Source organism: Chiloscyllium punctatum, chromosome 48, assembly GCF_047496795.1.
Source record: "Chiloscyllium punctatum isolate Juve2018m chromosome 48, sChiPun1.3, whole genome shotgun sequence".
Lineage (NCBI taxonomy): Eukaryota > Metazoa > Chordata > Chondrichthyes > Orectolobiformes > Hemiscylliidae > Chiloscyllium > Chiloscyllium punctatum.
This window is the reverse complement of record NC_092786.1, coordinates 57,393,842-57,410,504: the sequence shown is the minus strand read 5'-3', so window position 1 is coordinate 57,410,504 and position 16,663 is coordinate 57,393,842. Positions and strand designations below refer to the sequence as shown.

The following is a 16,663-nucleotide window of genomic DNA, read 5'->3' as shown; positions in this document are numbered from 1 at the left end:
GTGAGCTGGTGCTGAAAGTTCTCTCTGCTCACAGCTTGAGCCTCTTTCTCAGAGGTCAAATGCATCATTTACAGCATAGGCAAATAGGGAATGGATACAATCACACAACTGCTGACCCCCAACCCCCTACCTTGCTTAGCAACAGTTCTTTAATCCTATCAATGCTGGGTTCGAGTTACAGTCTCTGCTCAGTGAACTGGTTATAGCTGGATTTGCAAGAGCTGCTGGAGGAGAGTGTGTAAACTTTGCTGAAGTTATAGTTCCTGCCTCCATAGGGTGAAGTGTGAAGTTAGATGCCAAACAAAGCACTCCATCAAACTCAACAGTGATGACTCCCATTGTCAAAGTGCCACGCAACGCAATCCAGGCCCAGACACAAATGACAGCTGTTTATTAAATGGTAATTGTTCCACTGACCTATAACCCCAGGTTCTAACCCTTTCAAGAGAGGACGGAGAATATTTAGAAACCAGTCTAGACATTCAACATAAAATACAATGAATCTCTGAAAGGAGGGGAGTGCACAGCAGCAAATCTCCTCGGCAGCTGAGATTTCCACACTCACTATCACCTCTCAGCAAGTACTGGGTTTCCTGACCAGAAGCAATTTACTTTGTTACTGAGTCAGGGAGAGTTGACCGTGTTAATTGGAATTATAAAGTCAGAATTCATACCCTCCAATGTTGGGGAAAGTTTGACACAGTCATTGCCTTGCAAGGATCTTAAACCGACCCCAATATCCACTTGAATTCTGTTTAAGTCAGAGATCAGACTGTATGGGGCTGAGAAAGACAAACACACTGACTTTGCCAAAAGTCTCAGCTTACTTTAGCTGGTTGTCAGTCTAAAACATGTTTAATTAAATGTTTAAAATCAAAATCACCATCGTGTGGGTGAGAAGGGTTTCAGCACAGCCTTCCTCTACCTCCCCAGTGCCATCACACAACAAGTAGCACCAACTTCTCTTGGCAGCTGCTCAGAGGCCATTTCATTGACTTGGAATAACAGACTGAGACAAGGAGAAACTGCTTCCCTCCTGGGGTTGTGAACCTCTGGAATTGTACACGTCAGAGAGCTGTAGGTGCTTAGTCAGAGAGAATGTTCAAGACAGAGATTGATAGATTGTTGTGTGCTAAGGAAATTGAGGGACACAGAGATAGTGCAGGAAGCTGGAGTTGGTACAGGCTCGGACCGCATTGTTGTGAGCAGCGGAGAAAACTCAGGAGGAAAAAGCGAGTGTCACCTGCTCCGATTCTTGTGTGTTGTTGGAGTCAGAATGTCACAGATTCAGTAACATCGGTGCCAGGTACTGCTGGCATTTATGGGACGCAGGCTCTGTACCAGGGAATTGTTGGCAGAGGTGAACATCCTGCTGGGTGCACTCCAGCAGGTACCTCATTGGCTGCAAAGCACTTTGGGACCTGCAGAGATTAGAAAAGCTGTGCATAAAACAAAGGCTAGAATCCTCCAGAGGTCTGAGAGGTGTGGGCAAGATTTGTGGCAGAATCAGACAAGACATCCATCTCAATCTCAGCAGTACCTCACTCCATTTTTCATATATCTGCAGAGGGGCACAGAGAGTTTCTCACTAGGCAGCAGTGAGTTGCTAATTAAAGGGGATTAAAGCTTGTTAAACACCAAGTTAACAGCCTAACTCCCATCTTTAATGTTCAACTTCCCACCCTAACCAAACCGGCTGAAGCAGCTTGACGTGGAGGTCAGACCAGGGACCTGGAATCTTCAGCTCACCACTTGTTCCCAAAAACTTCCATAGAACATAGAAAAGTACAGCACAGAACAGGCCCTTTGGCCCCAGAATATTGTGCCAAGGATTAATCCTAATGTAAAATAAAATAACCTAACCTACGCACTCTTCAACTCACTGCTATTCATGTACATGTCCAGCAGTCACTTAAATGTCCCCAATGACTCTGCTTCCACCATCACCGCTGGCAATGCATTCCATGCATTCACAACTCTCTGCATAAAGAACCTACCTCTGACGTCTGTCTCCTCTATATCTTCCTCCTAATATCTTAAAACTATGACCCCTTGTGCCAGCCAATCCTGCCTTGGGGAAATGTCTCTGGCTATTGACTCTATCCATGCCTCTCCCTACCTTGTATACCTCAATCTGGTCACCTCTCTTCCTCCTTCTCTCCAGAGAGAAAAGTTCGAGTTTAGTCAACTTCTCTTCATAAGGTTAGCCAACCTCCATGGTGGGCACTGGGCACCAACTTCTCACGGCATGATCCATGAGCACTGGCCACACACCCCCATGTCCTTGGACATTGGCATCTGATATGTGCCAACCACTACCCAGCAGGGCTCTTCCTGCCCTTTTGGAGCTGGTTTGCCCCTGGAATAAGAAAGAAGTGGGTATTAACGGAGATGGAAACGGGGTGGCACAGCTGTTACTGTTCGTGCAGGGGGGAGGGAACCTCAGGAGTACCCTAGGTCCAGGCTGGGCATGGCCTGGTGTTGGGGTCTCCCCTGCTGGTCCCTGGGGGAGGAGAACATCCCAGATCAGCCCTACCCTCATCCCAGCTGGAGCTCCAGCTCCCTGCCCACACAGAGGGGCACCAAACCAGGCAGGGCAGCCCCGGACTGACTGTGCTTGTACGTGTGCACAACTGGCTTTTAAGGTGCCTGGTCAATTCCATGATATTCCAGCAATAGAGAGATGATCCAGGAATGGCATGTGGTAAGATGGGAATAGAATGGGATGAAGCAGATGCCAAAATGTGGCTAGGTAGTTAATGAGGTGGGATTGATAAGCTACAGCGTGAAATCTCACTTGGGGTCTTCTGGTAAATAGCCATCCACCAATCTCAAACCAACTGTCACTGAGTCAAAAACATTTGTTTTAGATTTCCTACAGTGTGGAAACAGGCCCTTTGGCCCAACAAGTCCACATCAACCTTCTGAAGAGTGACCCACCCAGACCCATTTACCTCTGAATAATGCACTAACATTATAAGCAATTTCCCATGGCCAACCCACCACAACCTGCACATCTTTGGATCGTGAGAGGAAACCCACACAGACATGGGAAGAATGTACAAACTCCACACAGACAGTCGCCCAAGGCTGGAATCGAACCCAGGTCCCTGCTGCTGTAAGACAGCAGTGCTAATTACTGAGCCGCTGTGTTGCCCCTGTTTCTATTTCCTTCTTGATGTTTGTAACTGACACAGCTCCAATCAACCCCAGAGTAAATTACGGCAGATGCTGGAAATCTGAAACAAAGAGAGGGACGTTGGAAATATTTAGTCAACCCGGCAGTGTCTGCGAAGAGAGAAAAAGAGTAAATTCATCAGGTCAATGCTGCAAGAGGCTGCCTGATCCCCTGAGTGTTTCCAGTGTTTTCTGTTTTCAATTCTGCTTGAACCAGCTTCATACTGTAATTGGAATCTGGCATCAATGGATGGTTAATATTTGTGAGGCATGTCATCCACATCATGCCTGAAAAATGCTCCAATGGGAAAGCAGAATGGTTTGGCATCCTCACGATGGCTTCAATGTTCATTTGTTCCACTCATGTGCCCAGCCCCTTGGCATGCAGGGTATTTATTCCAAGAACATTTACAAACTGGCTTTCAAATTTGTTACGTAACCTGATCACAGAGGGCACCGCCCAGATTTAAGTTAAAGGAACATTACACAAGGAACAGCACCATTGCTGCAGTCACTCACTGACCATTGTGGTGCTCTGTGCTTCTCTCGCTGCTCTGGGAGAGAAACCTCCCATCATCTGGAGGTAATTCAGCCCCTTCGGCCTTATTCAACTCTCAATTAAGTCATGGCCGATACGCCTTTTAGCACATTTAGCCCCACCCCCACCCCCACCCCTTCCACTCGCATCCCCCCTCTCCACTGTATCAGTTAATGTCCTTGCCAAAAATAAATTCACAGCTCTGAAACAATCAACTCATCCCCAGCTTCAACAACTTTGTGGGGGAACAGAGTTCCATGTTTCCATGATCTTTTGTATAAAGTGCTTCCAGATTTCATCCTGAAAACCCTTACTCTGATTTCTGCCCCCTTTTTCAGAATTCCATCCTCCCTTCCCCCACACTAGTCTGTTTCTCTCTATCTAACCTTTTGAATTGTTTAATCACTGTTAGCATTTCAGTTAGATCACTCTTTATTTTAGATGCTGAAGGGGATACAATCCTCACTATGAAACCTGCCCTTGCACCTTTTAGCCCCAGTTTTGTGTCTTGCACCAATCTTGGAATCCAAACAAGCCCTTAGGCTGAGTGTCGTTTTGGTGGTTTTTTTCCCTCAAATTGTGAAAATAATTGTCCTGAGATTGTCCACAATCCCTCTAATATTCTCCTATCTTTCCCAAATACATAGACTCTCACAAGCCCAATTTGCAGTCCACTGACTCTCACCAGCCAAGGCCAAACATAGGGTTTTAATCAAATGCCACTCTCAAAATGCCCTGGAGAAGGTGATGGTGAGCTGCCCTATTGAATCATTGTAGCCCGTGTGCTGTGGGTTAATCCACAATGTTGTTCGGTGGTGGTGGGAGGGGTGTAATTTCAGGATTTTGACCCAGCCACAGTGAACAAATGGTGATATATTCCCAAATCAGGATAGTGAGTGACTTGAAACTTGGATGTAAATTTGCTCGCTGAGCTGGAAGGTTCATTTCCAGACATTTCATCACCATACTAGGTAACATCTTCAGTGGGCCTTGGACGAAGATACCTACATCCAGAACCTCAACCTGAGCTACAAATCTTCTCAAAACTCGTTAAGATTTGAAACTTGCAAGGGGTGGTGTTCCCATGTATCTGCTGTTCTTGACCTTCTAGATGGTAACGGTTGCAGTTTCAGGAGATGCTGTCATTGAATTGTCTTTTGAATCTAAAGCAGAATCAGGCTCCTTAAACCCCAAAGGTTTATAGACAGATGAGCAATGAAAACTTGTACGGGCTAAAATGTATTGATGTCAGTCACAGAGCTGGAATGATATCTCTAACCTGTGTTTGGCTAAATTCAGCTGGATCACTCTGGTCTCCACACTGTAGGAGGGATGTCATTGAACAGGAAAGGGTGTAGAGGGCATTCACCAAGATATTGCCTGCACTGGAGTGATTCAGCTATGAAGAGGGACTGGATAGGCTGGAGTTCTCTTCCTTAGAGCAGTGAAGGCTGAAGGGGAAGATCTGATTGAGGTCTACACTGCTATGTGGGGCTTAGAGAGGGAGAAATCTTTGATGGGTCAATAACCGTAGGGCACAGTGCTAAGGGAAGAAGCAGGCGATTTGGAGGGGATTTGAGGAAAATCTTTTTCACTCCGAGGTCAGTGGGTATGTGGAATTCACTGCCTGTGAGGATGGTAAAGACAGGAACATTTAAGACATTTAAGAAATGTTTAAATGAACATTTGAAACTCCATAGCCAACAAGGCAGTGGGACAAGTGCTGGGAAATGGGATCAGAATGGACAGATGTTCTTTGACTCGTATGGACACGATAGGCTAAAGGGCCTGTCTCCATGCTGTGAAACTCTATAAACATCTTGAGCTCTTGTTTGCAAATATTCCATCACTCTGCCCTAAAGTTATCGCTTTACCTTTAATGGGAGCTGATTAACCCTTCAAAGAAGAAAAGGAGTACAACACAAGCACCTGGAAAGTGATTGATAAATTCTTGTTAGACAAGAGTACTTGAGGGAAATGGAACCAAGTTGGTAAATGGAGACAGATCAACCAATGAATGTCAGAACAGGGACTGAATGGGCTCCTCTTTCATTGTCCCTTGTTCTATAGGAGGAGTTTGTTACGAGGCCAAAGAGAGGTCACAAGAGGCCAGAGGGGATTGGATACAGGAGACATACTGAAGGACCAGAAACGGACAATGATACGCAACTTTATTTGTTCAGCTTGCTGAAGCTGTGATTAAATCCCTCCCTTCCTGGGCTCTTTGCCCAGTTGGATATTCCAGTCCTGCAGCTGGAAGCTGACATTTAGGCTTAAAGGTCATGAAAAAAACAGCAACAAACAGGGGTGATATGTTCCATTGTGTTTGACTAACTTTGAGCAGGTTTTGGGATAAGGCGAAGATCGTTCATTCTAATGAACCCTGTGTTGCCAAATCTGGCACTGGGGTGATTCCCACTGTCCAATCACGGCCCTCCTCCCATTCTGCAATTTCTATCCTCATGATACAACAGCTTCCTACAGCCAACAGGAAAATGAGCTAGCTCTGCTATCACTCAATTTGGCGAATCAAGTTGTCAAACATCCCTTCCTCTCCCCCTCTTCAAACCTTTACTTCCATAATTAATAAACAAAAAACATTCAAGGATAGAGATTTTATAAGATCATACTTTTTTTAAATGCTGTTGAAGATTTTCTCTTAAATTACTGTATTCTGTTAAATTCCTGGAGACTCCATTCTGGAGGATTGGTAACCTTTGTAAAGTATTCCGACCCTTGCAGGCACAAAAGATTAAACAGTTCCTTCAGTTCTCTTTTGGTCATTCACAAACAAGCTTCATAAACAAAAGTGGCTACAATGATTACAAGAGTCAAAATTAACGCCACACTTGCACTGACTAGTCCCGTCAGATATTAAACGGAGGCCCCCTCTGCTCTCTTGGGTGAATCTAGAAGTTGCCATGGCACATACAGTATTCAGGGAGCAATAAATTTTACCTTGGTCTCCAGCCAATATCTAATCCTCAATCGACATCACTTAACAAAAAGGAGATTATCTGATCATTATCAAGTTGCTGGTGTAGGAACTTGCTATGCTTAAATTGTTGTTTATTACATCACAGCATTCTCCACAATTCAAAGAAATTTCATTGGCTATAAAGTACTTTGTAACATCTGAGGACAGAAAAGGCGATATATAAATGCATGTTTTTGTGTTAAATCCTATGCCAGATGATATTTGGACAATGAAATGAGCCAAGTATTTCTGAGGTACGATTTTTTTCATGTTGATCATTGGTCAGTAAACTCACAGATAGTCTCAGTCATTTTCTCAAGTGGTTTCTCTACCTTTCAGAGATTTCCTCCTGGGAATTTAGCCACATCCCACAGCAGGAAGATGACATTCCGCATTACAATAGAAGCTCGGTGTAGTTGCATCCCTGTGTGTATTGTAAACAGCTGACAGGAAGAACATATTTTATTCAGACACAGAGCACGCTCTGTCCGATTGGCACTTGCGCACGTATTTGCTTCTGTCAAAGCTGGAGACTCAGCTATTCCATTGAGGGGCAGCATTTGCTGCCATTCCTAATTGCCCTTGAACTTGCTCGCTCAGCCATTTCAGAGGGCAGTTAAGCAAGTCAACAATATTGCTGTGGTCTGATTTGGAGATGCTGGTGTTGGACTGGACTGTACAAAGTTAAAAATCACACAACACCAGGTTATAGTCCAACCGGTATAATTGGAAGCGCTGCTCCTTCATCAGATGGTTGTCACATGTAGGCCAGACCAGGTAAGGGTATGCATGAACTATATGGGTTTTTGAACAATAATTAAATTTTTTTTTGGTTTATAATGTAGCTTTCAACTCCAGACTTAATAACTACACTGAGATGTGAACACGTGGCCCCGATACATTCACCTGACCCTCTTCATCACTAGTCCAGTGAGTCCACAAGGCACAAAGATTCCCTTTCACCCATCACCCCTGTACTTACTGAATTAGCATCAGTTCCAATCCAGCAACATCTTTACTTTTTTTTGCTTTCAATTCCCTTTTGTGGCCCCCCTCCTTACCATCCCTTCCTCCAGTTCTTTTAACCCTCCAAAGTCTTTCCAACTCTGGCCTCTTGCAGAGGCCGAATGTTAATCACTTCACAACCAGCCCGAAGTTATAGAAGTCCCTCTATATTAATGATATAGAAGATGGTATTAGTAATAACATTAGCAAATTTGCTGATGATACTAAGCTGGGTGGCAGGGTGAAATGTGAGGAGGATGTTAGGAAATTATAGGGTGACCTGGACAAGTGAGGCAAGTGGTCAGATGCACGGCAGATGCAGTTTAATGTGGATAAATGTATGGTTATCCACTTTGGTGGCAAGAACAGGAAGGCAGATTACTACCTAAATGGAGTCAAGTTAGGTAAAGGGGCAGTACAGAGAGATCTGGGTGTTCTTGTACACCAGTCAATGAAGGTAAGCATGCAGGTACAGCAGGTAGTGAAGAAGGCTAATAGCATGCTGGCCTTCATAACAAGAGGGATTGAGTATAGAAGCAAAGAGGTTCTTCTGCAGCTGTACAGGGCCTTGGTGAGACCACACCTGGAGTATTGTGTGCAGTTCTAGTCTCCAAATTTGAGGAAAGACATTCTGGCTATTGAGGGAGTGCAGCGTAGGTTCATGAGGTCAATTCCTGGAATGGTGGGACTACCTTACACTGAAAGACTGGAGCGACTGGGCTTGTATATCCTTGAGTTTGGAAGACTGAGGGGGGATCTTATTGAGACATATAAGATTATTAAAGGATTGGACACTCTGGAGGCAGGAAACATGTTTCTGCTGATGGGTGAGTGCCACACCAGAGAACACAGCTTTAAAAATATGGGGTAGACCATTTAGGACAGAGATGAGGAGAAACTTCTTCACCCAGAGAGTGGTGGCTGTGTGGAATGCTCTGCCCCAGAGGGCAGTGGAGGCCCAGTCTCTGGATTCATTTAAGAAAGAGTTGGATAGAGCTCTCAAGGATAGATGAATCAAGGGTTATGGAGATAAGGCAGGAACAGGATACTGATTAAGGATGATCAGCCAGGATCATATTGAATGGTGGTGCAGGCTTGAAGGGCAGAATGGCCTACTCCTGCACCTATTGTCTATTGTCTATAAACCTCTCTACCTCGATCTGCATTTAAAAGACACTCTTTCAAACTTTCCTTTTTCACCAAACTTTCAACCACCTGTCTGAGTATTGCCTTACATGGCTCAGTGTCAAATTCATGTTCTGATAACATTTCTGTGAAGTGCCTTGGGATGTTTTGCTACATTAAAGGTTCTTTGTAAATGCAGATTGTTGTTATTTTAAGTACACAGAGAGTCCATTATCCTCGGTAACGGAGGGGGCCATCCTGGGTAATGGCAAGTCGCGGAGAATTGAGACTCTCCAAAAATGTTATTTTTTTCCATGTATGGTACAGTAATATTCGCAGGGAGGTAATGAATATAACTGTTATACAAATAACAACACTAACTATGGGTACACTTGCTCACCAAGAAAATAAAACACCAATAGACAGACAAATAAATGCCTTTGTCTCTCAAAGTATCTGACTATAAATCCGGACTAACGGAGTTTACAGCACAAAAATAAGCTGTTCATTACTGTTAGTAATAAAGACATTTTCTAACCAACCTATTCAGGGATATTATGACACACTTCTGGATCAGGTGTCACTTGAACATGGGTGTCCTGGTCAGGCCATGATCACTGTGCCACAAAAACTAATCTGTTAGCAGTGTCTTTTACATCCAGAACTGCTCTTACACACAACTGAATGCTTTTCTCATCACCATCACCAAATCACCTGTGTTTCATCTATTAACCATCACCAGTAAATCAGTTGTGTTTTCCAACAGATTAATTTACATGTAAAGCTTGTTAATGGCCAAGCAGATCACAAAAGGTGGAAAAAGAGGTAAAGAGAGGGGAAAGGTTGGTGCTAAACCCTGTTGGTGCATCCCATTAGGGAGAGTGACTGATTACAATGTGTTCTCCAACTCGATTAGCCTCAGCATTAATAGGGTTAAGAAATGAGATGATATCTGGAGATCTATTCTGGGTGTAGCCCTATCCATGGAAAATTGGAACAGCTGCTAGTTGGCTGAACTCCTTCCAACTTCTGTCTTTGTACCTCCTGTAAGAGTAACGTGCTAGAGAAGCAAAGAAACTAACACGTAAATTACAAATCAATACACATATCATGGCTTTGTTGTTTCTCTGAGGCAAGTTTTTTTTAAATTTGAAGAGAATCATTGATATTTTCCAAGGCACTGTTTTCCCTCTTGCAGTTAGCGATGTTTGAAAGAACAAATCCCCACCTCCTGAAATCTCCAATTTTGTCTCCATCAGAGGAGAGCGAGATCTATTTCTACAAGTGACGTTTGTTTTGCTAAAATTACTGAATGAAAAGATGGTCTACAAATCATTAAAGTGTTAGATAGCATCCCTATTGATAGATCATTACAAAGTAAATGATGAAAGAGGTCCAGGAAGCATGAGGTTCAACTCTGGAAAAGTGAGAACGTGATCTTCGCAGCCCCAGAGAGTCATCAGCCTCTGGAATGTGCTATTGGTCAGTTCCAGAGGAACTTTGACCAGTTCCTGACTGGACAAAAGTGAGGACTGCAGATGCTGGAAACCAGAGTTTAGATTAGAGTGGTGCTGGAAAAGCACAGCAGGTCAGGCAGGATCCTGCTCCTCGGATCTAAATAGTTCCTGACTGGAACGGAGATTGCATCACATGGAAGGTGGGCGTGTTTTTATAGGTAACACTTGGTCTGTGTGATTGCCTTGATTTCAATCTCCTGAGGAGAGGGGTCAGAAACCATTTCCCCAAAGTACTTCCTTTCCCCCATGTTAGCTCTGTGTTTCTCTGACTCATTCAGGAGATTACACATGCACAATGTCAGTGTGGCAGGATAACACGGCAATCTTTATGGTCATGATCTTAAGACATCCCAAAGGCTTTACAGCCAATGGTTGACATTTGAAGTGTGTAATCATTGGCTGTGACATAGGAAATGTGGCAGCTAATTCACACACAGCAGGCTCCCACACATAGACAACCATAGCATCTGTTCTTGACATTGGCCAAGGGATAACTGCTGAGGGCAATGCATCTTTGACATCCCTCTGAGAGATATTGGCCAGGGCTTCAGGTTTACACCTCAGCTGAATGATAGCAACCAAAACTGATCCAGGGAGACAGGCAGGATTTCAAACTTAAACCTCCAGGGTCATTTTTGAACCTTCTGTTTCAGGCTGATAGCACTATCTGGTCATACCGCGACCCTTCAGCAACGTCTGCAATGAAAAGCTGGCTGGCGAGATAATCAGCTCTTTCTCTCTTTTCTGAACTCAGATGGTTGATCTATGAGCTGGAAGGTATTAAAGGCAGACTGGTCAGATAGGCTGGCTGAGCATTCAATCTGATCATTGACTGTGCCTTGTGCCAAACTAATGAAAAATCATTTTAATTTAATTTATTAACATCTTTATAAAATGATTTTGAACTTTTTCCTTGCTTTCCTATCTTGATGATAGCAGCGGGATCAGAACACAGCTGCCATTTCCTTCTTGTACACTCCAAGATGAAGAGTACTGACTGGGTCACATGCCACAGATTCTCGATTTTACATCGTCTTTGTGTTTGTTGTTCACTCTCGCAGTGAGAGTGGGAGGGAGGAGGCGGCACATATACCACAAATACAAGAAGTGAAGTTGTAAGCGTATTCCTTAATCCAGAATATATGCTGTCATGTAGCAGGGAGCTGAGGACATCACAGCATTCAATCTATTGATTTACTCTGCTACTGGTACCCTACCTCACACCAAGACCAGTTCATCCAGCACACCCTGAGCTTTGATCTTTCCTGGATCCTTTTCACCAGAATGTCTAATTTAATCATCCCATGGCCTCACCCGTCCTAGCTTCAAACTTCACAACCCTCTGCAATCTCTGCACATGGCTGATTCTGGCCTCTGGTGTACCCCTGATTTTCTTTCCTCCTCTTTCAACAACAACCTCAACAATAATAGCAACAAAGTGCCTGTATATACCTCCTTAATGCATCAAAACATCCTTAGACACTTTATAAACTTTGACATTAAGCTGGAGTGGCACGGTGGCTCAGTGGTTAGCACTGCTGCCCTGTGATGCCAGGGATCTGGGTTTGATTCCAGCCTCGAGTGACTGTCTGTGTGGAGTTTGCACATTCTTCTTGTGTCTGCGTGGGTTTCCTCCCACAGTCCAAAGATGCACAGGTTAGGTGGACTGGCCATGGGAAATTTCCCATAGCATCCAGGAACATGCAGGCTAGGTGAGTTAACCGTAGGAAATGCAGGGTTAGAAGGATTGGGTGGGATGCTCTTCGGAGAGTGGGTGTGGACTCAATGGGTCAAATGGCCTGCTTCCACACTGTAGGAATTCTATGACAAGGCAAAAAGGGGCAGATGAGCAAAGATTTGGCCAGTGCTGCAGCCTATAAGTATTTTATAGCCAGAGACAGAAGTAGAGAGTCAGAGAAAAAAAGTGAATTCCAGAACTTAAAGCTCTAATGACAGACCACCAATAGGGGAGTGATGGAAGTATTAAATGTGAAAGTGTCCAGGCCACCAGAGGGGTTCTGGAAATCTGGAGCTCTCACTCCCAAAATACTTGCTGACATTTATGAAAATTTCAAAGCCGGGATTGACTGATTTTTTGATAGGCTGAGGTATTTGGGGTCATGGTACAGATCAGTCCCAATTAAATTAGATGTTCTGGTGAAAAGGGTCTGTTGAAAAGGATCTAGGAAAGGTCAAAGCTCAGAGTGTGATGGATGAACTGGTCTTGGTGTGAGGTAGGGTACCAGTAGCAGAGTAAATCAATAGATTGAATGCTGTGATGTCCTCAGCTCTCTGCTACATGGTGGAATTAGATAGAGGAGTTGAATGGCCTACTCCTGTCTCTGTTTATCTAACATAATTACCAGAAGGTAGTATGATTCAAATGCAAGAGGAGGAGACTGTACACTTACTTTAACAACAAATAACATTCGTATTCAGTTGAAATGAGATTTGCATCCCTATTCATTAAAGTTTGGCTTAGTTTTCTGAAGTATGTTCATGTTAGAGCGAGGTTTACTGGTATCTCCATGGAAGAATGTAGGGGATTAAACACAGGCAAGTGCTAGCAGGTAAGGAAGTATAAAACATGAGAAGGCAACAAAGGAAATGCAATTTTCTCGTCTTGACTAGTTGCACAAAATTACAGAAACAGGCACAGAGAGTAAGAGTGAGAGGGAGAGGGTGGGAGGGGGACTGGCTGAGACAAATGGGTCTAAGGGAGCAGGTTGAGGGAAGGGGAAATAGAGTTTTAAGGGGAAGGTGGAAGGAAGAGGGCCAGGGTAAAAAGGAGAAGGTAGGAGGCGATTGGGTGGGAGGGGGAGGATTGGAGGTAAGTGTTAGTGGGAGACAGCTGTGTGGAGTGGGTAGAAGGGAGCAGGTTTGTAACTGGAGCTTTATTGCTGTGAAATTCAGAATAAACAAATACATTGCCTCAAGTAGTAGACTTTGCTAATGCCAATATTATGGCATTCCCTCTCTAGACGCACTGTGGGCATACATACATGACATGGATTGTAATTGTTCAAGAAGGCAGCTCACCACCACCTTCTCAAGGGCAACTGGGGACGGGCAAGAGGTAATCTGGCTCAGAAGGACAAACAAATCTCTCGAATGCATTTAAAAAATAAGAATTGCTGGAAATAAAAAGATCAGCGTCCTAATTCTGATCTATTGCCTTCTGTTATCCTGGTAGTCACATTATACAACAATAATGTAGTTATTGGCTGGTTGAGGCAATCAGTCTTTTCTCACTTGTTCACGTGTGGGGCCAGTATTTATTGACCATCCCTAGTTGCCCTGTAGGAGGTGCTAGTGAGCTGCCTTCTTGAACTGTTGCAGACTATGTGCTTTTGATCCTTCGGGAGGGAATTCCAGGTTTTTGACCCAGTGACAGTGAAGTAATAGTGATATATTTCCAAGTCAGGACAGTGTTTAGATTCAAGGGGTTTGTAAATTGAGCACCTTATAAAAAGATGGACCCTCATTCCTAGAAACTCAATGGTTTATGTTCAAGAATGCAGTTGAGAGCAGGAAAGTCTGTATTGCTGTCAGCTGCAACTTCTCAAAGAGTACCCAATAGAAACAAACAACAGCAACATTTCCAATCTCTGACCTTCACACTGGATACCTGTCTCTCACGGTTAACAGAGACTTGAGGAACTCTTTGCATTGCAGAAATCTATTGTTGAACTTACCTGACACACCACACACTCTATTTTCTTCAGGACCCTTGTTATTCAGCCTTTCCATCAAAACATCCGACCAGTGAGGCTCCAATCCTTTTGTTTCTGGAGCGTGCCGTTTGTAAACAACATGAGGCTGTGCTCTATCTTCATCCCAGGAATATCCCTCCAAAGGTTCAATGAAGTAATCTTCATCTGACAATCGGAATACACCTTTCTGAAAGAGCAAATCAAGAGATTCAGTTAATTTTTTTCTCCTTTGTGAGGCATCTTGTTAGAGGACTGGAATAAAGTGCACATGCTGATATGGTGTAAATAATATAGACAGAAGCATCCCATAAAGCAACAAGCAACAAGCATTTAATCTTCTTTTGGCTGTGATTGAGGAAGAAATGATGGGTGAGGGACACCAGGAGACTTTAGGGACAGACATGGCAGGTTTTATTGGTTGTTCTGTTACTTTTGAGATTCACATCAACTTATCCATCCACCAGCCCATCCTATGCTTGATGACTCATATTGGCAACAGGCCGACAGTGCCTCAAGTTTAAAACTTTCATCCTTTTTTCCCATATCATTCCATGGCTCTGCCCCTGCCTATCTCTGTAGTCTCCTCCAGCTCAAAAGGTGACATTGTAATAATGAGACACTGTGTTCTAGACCTGAACACCTTGCTGCATAGAAATGTCCTTCGAAATTTCACTGTTGTTTCTTTTGCCTTAAATCGGTGCCCTCTGGCTCTTGACGCTACCGCCAACGGCAACAGTGTTTCTTTACCTACTCTATCTCGGCTGCTCTTGATTTCAAACACTGCTACCTAATCTTCTCTCAACTGCACTTCCCTAAAGGGAAATGATAATGTAAAGCCAAGTTTATAAATGAAGATCAAAAGCAAACTGCTGAGGATGTTTAATCCACTGATTATTTCCAGAGTTTTCAGTTTTTATTACAAATTAAGGTCTTACTCTGTTCATTGGCCGTTCTGGGTTAAGTCTTCAAGCATGCCTTCATTACTTCCAGACATGTCTCGTCAAAGACTATGGATCAGCCTCCTGCCTCACATTTTCAGTAAATATGAGGTCATCTAAACTTTGCTGTCCCAACCGACATCACAGGATCATCTGATCATTGTCTCCATACTGTTTTTGTGGGAACTTTCTGTGCACAAAGTGACTCCTGCCATTCCCTTGGTAAAGAAATGGGTACACTTCAAAAAGTACATAACTTTTAATAAAACACTTTGAGGGATGTCAAGGCTGCAAAAAGCCCAAAACCAACACATGTTTTTTTCTCTCTTTTTGACCCAGAAAATGGCTTAATGGTCAGTGTCACTTTAAATGATTTTCTTACACATCAAGTCACATCCAATCACAGTTTGTTAGACTCACAGGAAGTGGGCTAGGTGTCATCCTGACTTCTACTCGAAAAACAAGGCAAGCTTTATTGGCTCCAGAGACACATTTTACTGAGTTGGAGCCAGTTCAACAATGTTCCAAGATTTCTGTTGAAGCCATAATTGGATCAGTGACTGAAGCCTGGAGAGGATTCAGCCTTGATTGAGTTCAGAACTGCACACTGTGCACGTTATTGTAATGCCAAGCAATGTAATCTTCACTAAACTTTATTGGTCCAGTGCAGAAACCAACATCTGTTTCCAACAGAAACACATAAAAGGAAGCTAAACACAGCTACAAACCTGAAATAAAAATTGGAAGCTGTACAAATACACCAGCAATTGAGAAAGAAGAAGACTCTCTGTGGTAACAGCTCATTAGAGGTGGACTAGAAACAGGAACCTCATTACAGGACAGAAGATGGAGGGGCAGGAACCTCGTTACAGGACAGAGGATGGGGAGGGAGCAGGAACCTCGTTACAGGACAGAGGATGGGGGTGCAGGAACCTTGTTACGGGATAGAGATTGGGGAAGGAGCAGGCACCTCATTACAGGACAGAGGTTGGGGAGGTAGCAGGAACCTCGTTACAGGACAGAGGTTGGGGAGGGAGCAGGAACCTCATTACAGGACAGAGGATGGGGGTGCAGGAACCTCATTACAGGACAGAGGATGGGGAGGGAGCAGGAACCTCGTTACAGGACAGAGGATGGGGGTGCAGGAACCTCATTACAGGACAGAGGATGGAGGGGCAGGAATCTCATTATAGAACAGAGGATGGGTGGGGCAGCAACCTCGTTATAGGACAGGATGAGGGAGCAGGAACCTCATTACAGGACAGAGGATGGGGAGTGTACAAACCTCATTACAGGACAGAGGATGGGGGGGCAGGAACCTCATTACAGGACAGAGGATGGGGGAGTATACAAACCTCATTACAGGACAGTGGATGGGGGGCAGGAGCCTCATTACAGGACAGAGGATGGAGGGTCAGGAACCTTATTACAGGACAGAGGATGGAGAGTGCAGGAACCTCATTACAAGACAGAGGATGGAGGGGCAGGAATCTCATTACAGGACAGAGGATAAGGGAGCAGGAACCTCATTACAGGACAGAGGATGAGGGAGCAGGAACCTCATTACAGGACAAAGGATGGGGGACTTTACAAACCTCATTACAGGACAGTGGATGGGGGGGCAGGAGCCTCATTACAGGACAAAGGATCTGGGGGAGTGCAGGAACCTCGAT

The 16,663-nt window shown here is 44.1% G+C and overlaps 1 protein-coding gene across 1 annotated transcript in view; it reads right to left on the bottom strand.

Moving 5' to 3' along the window:
* The window catches only part of adamts7 (a disintegrin-like and metallopeptidase (reprolysin type) with thrombospondin type 1 motif, 7), a 197,422-nt gene that overhangs the window by 171,768 nt on the left and 8,991 nt on the right, over positions 1-16,663 (bottom strand). Inside the window, exon 3 of the mRNA XM_072565316.1 lies at positions 14,035-14,239. Coding sequence (XP_072421417.1) covers positions 14,035-14,239 — 205 coding nt within the window. The remainder of the gene's footprint in view (positions 1-14,034; positions 14,240-16,663) is intronic.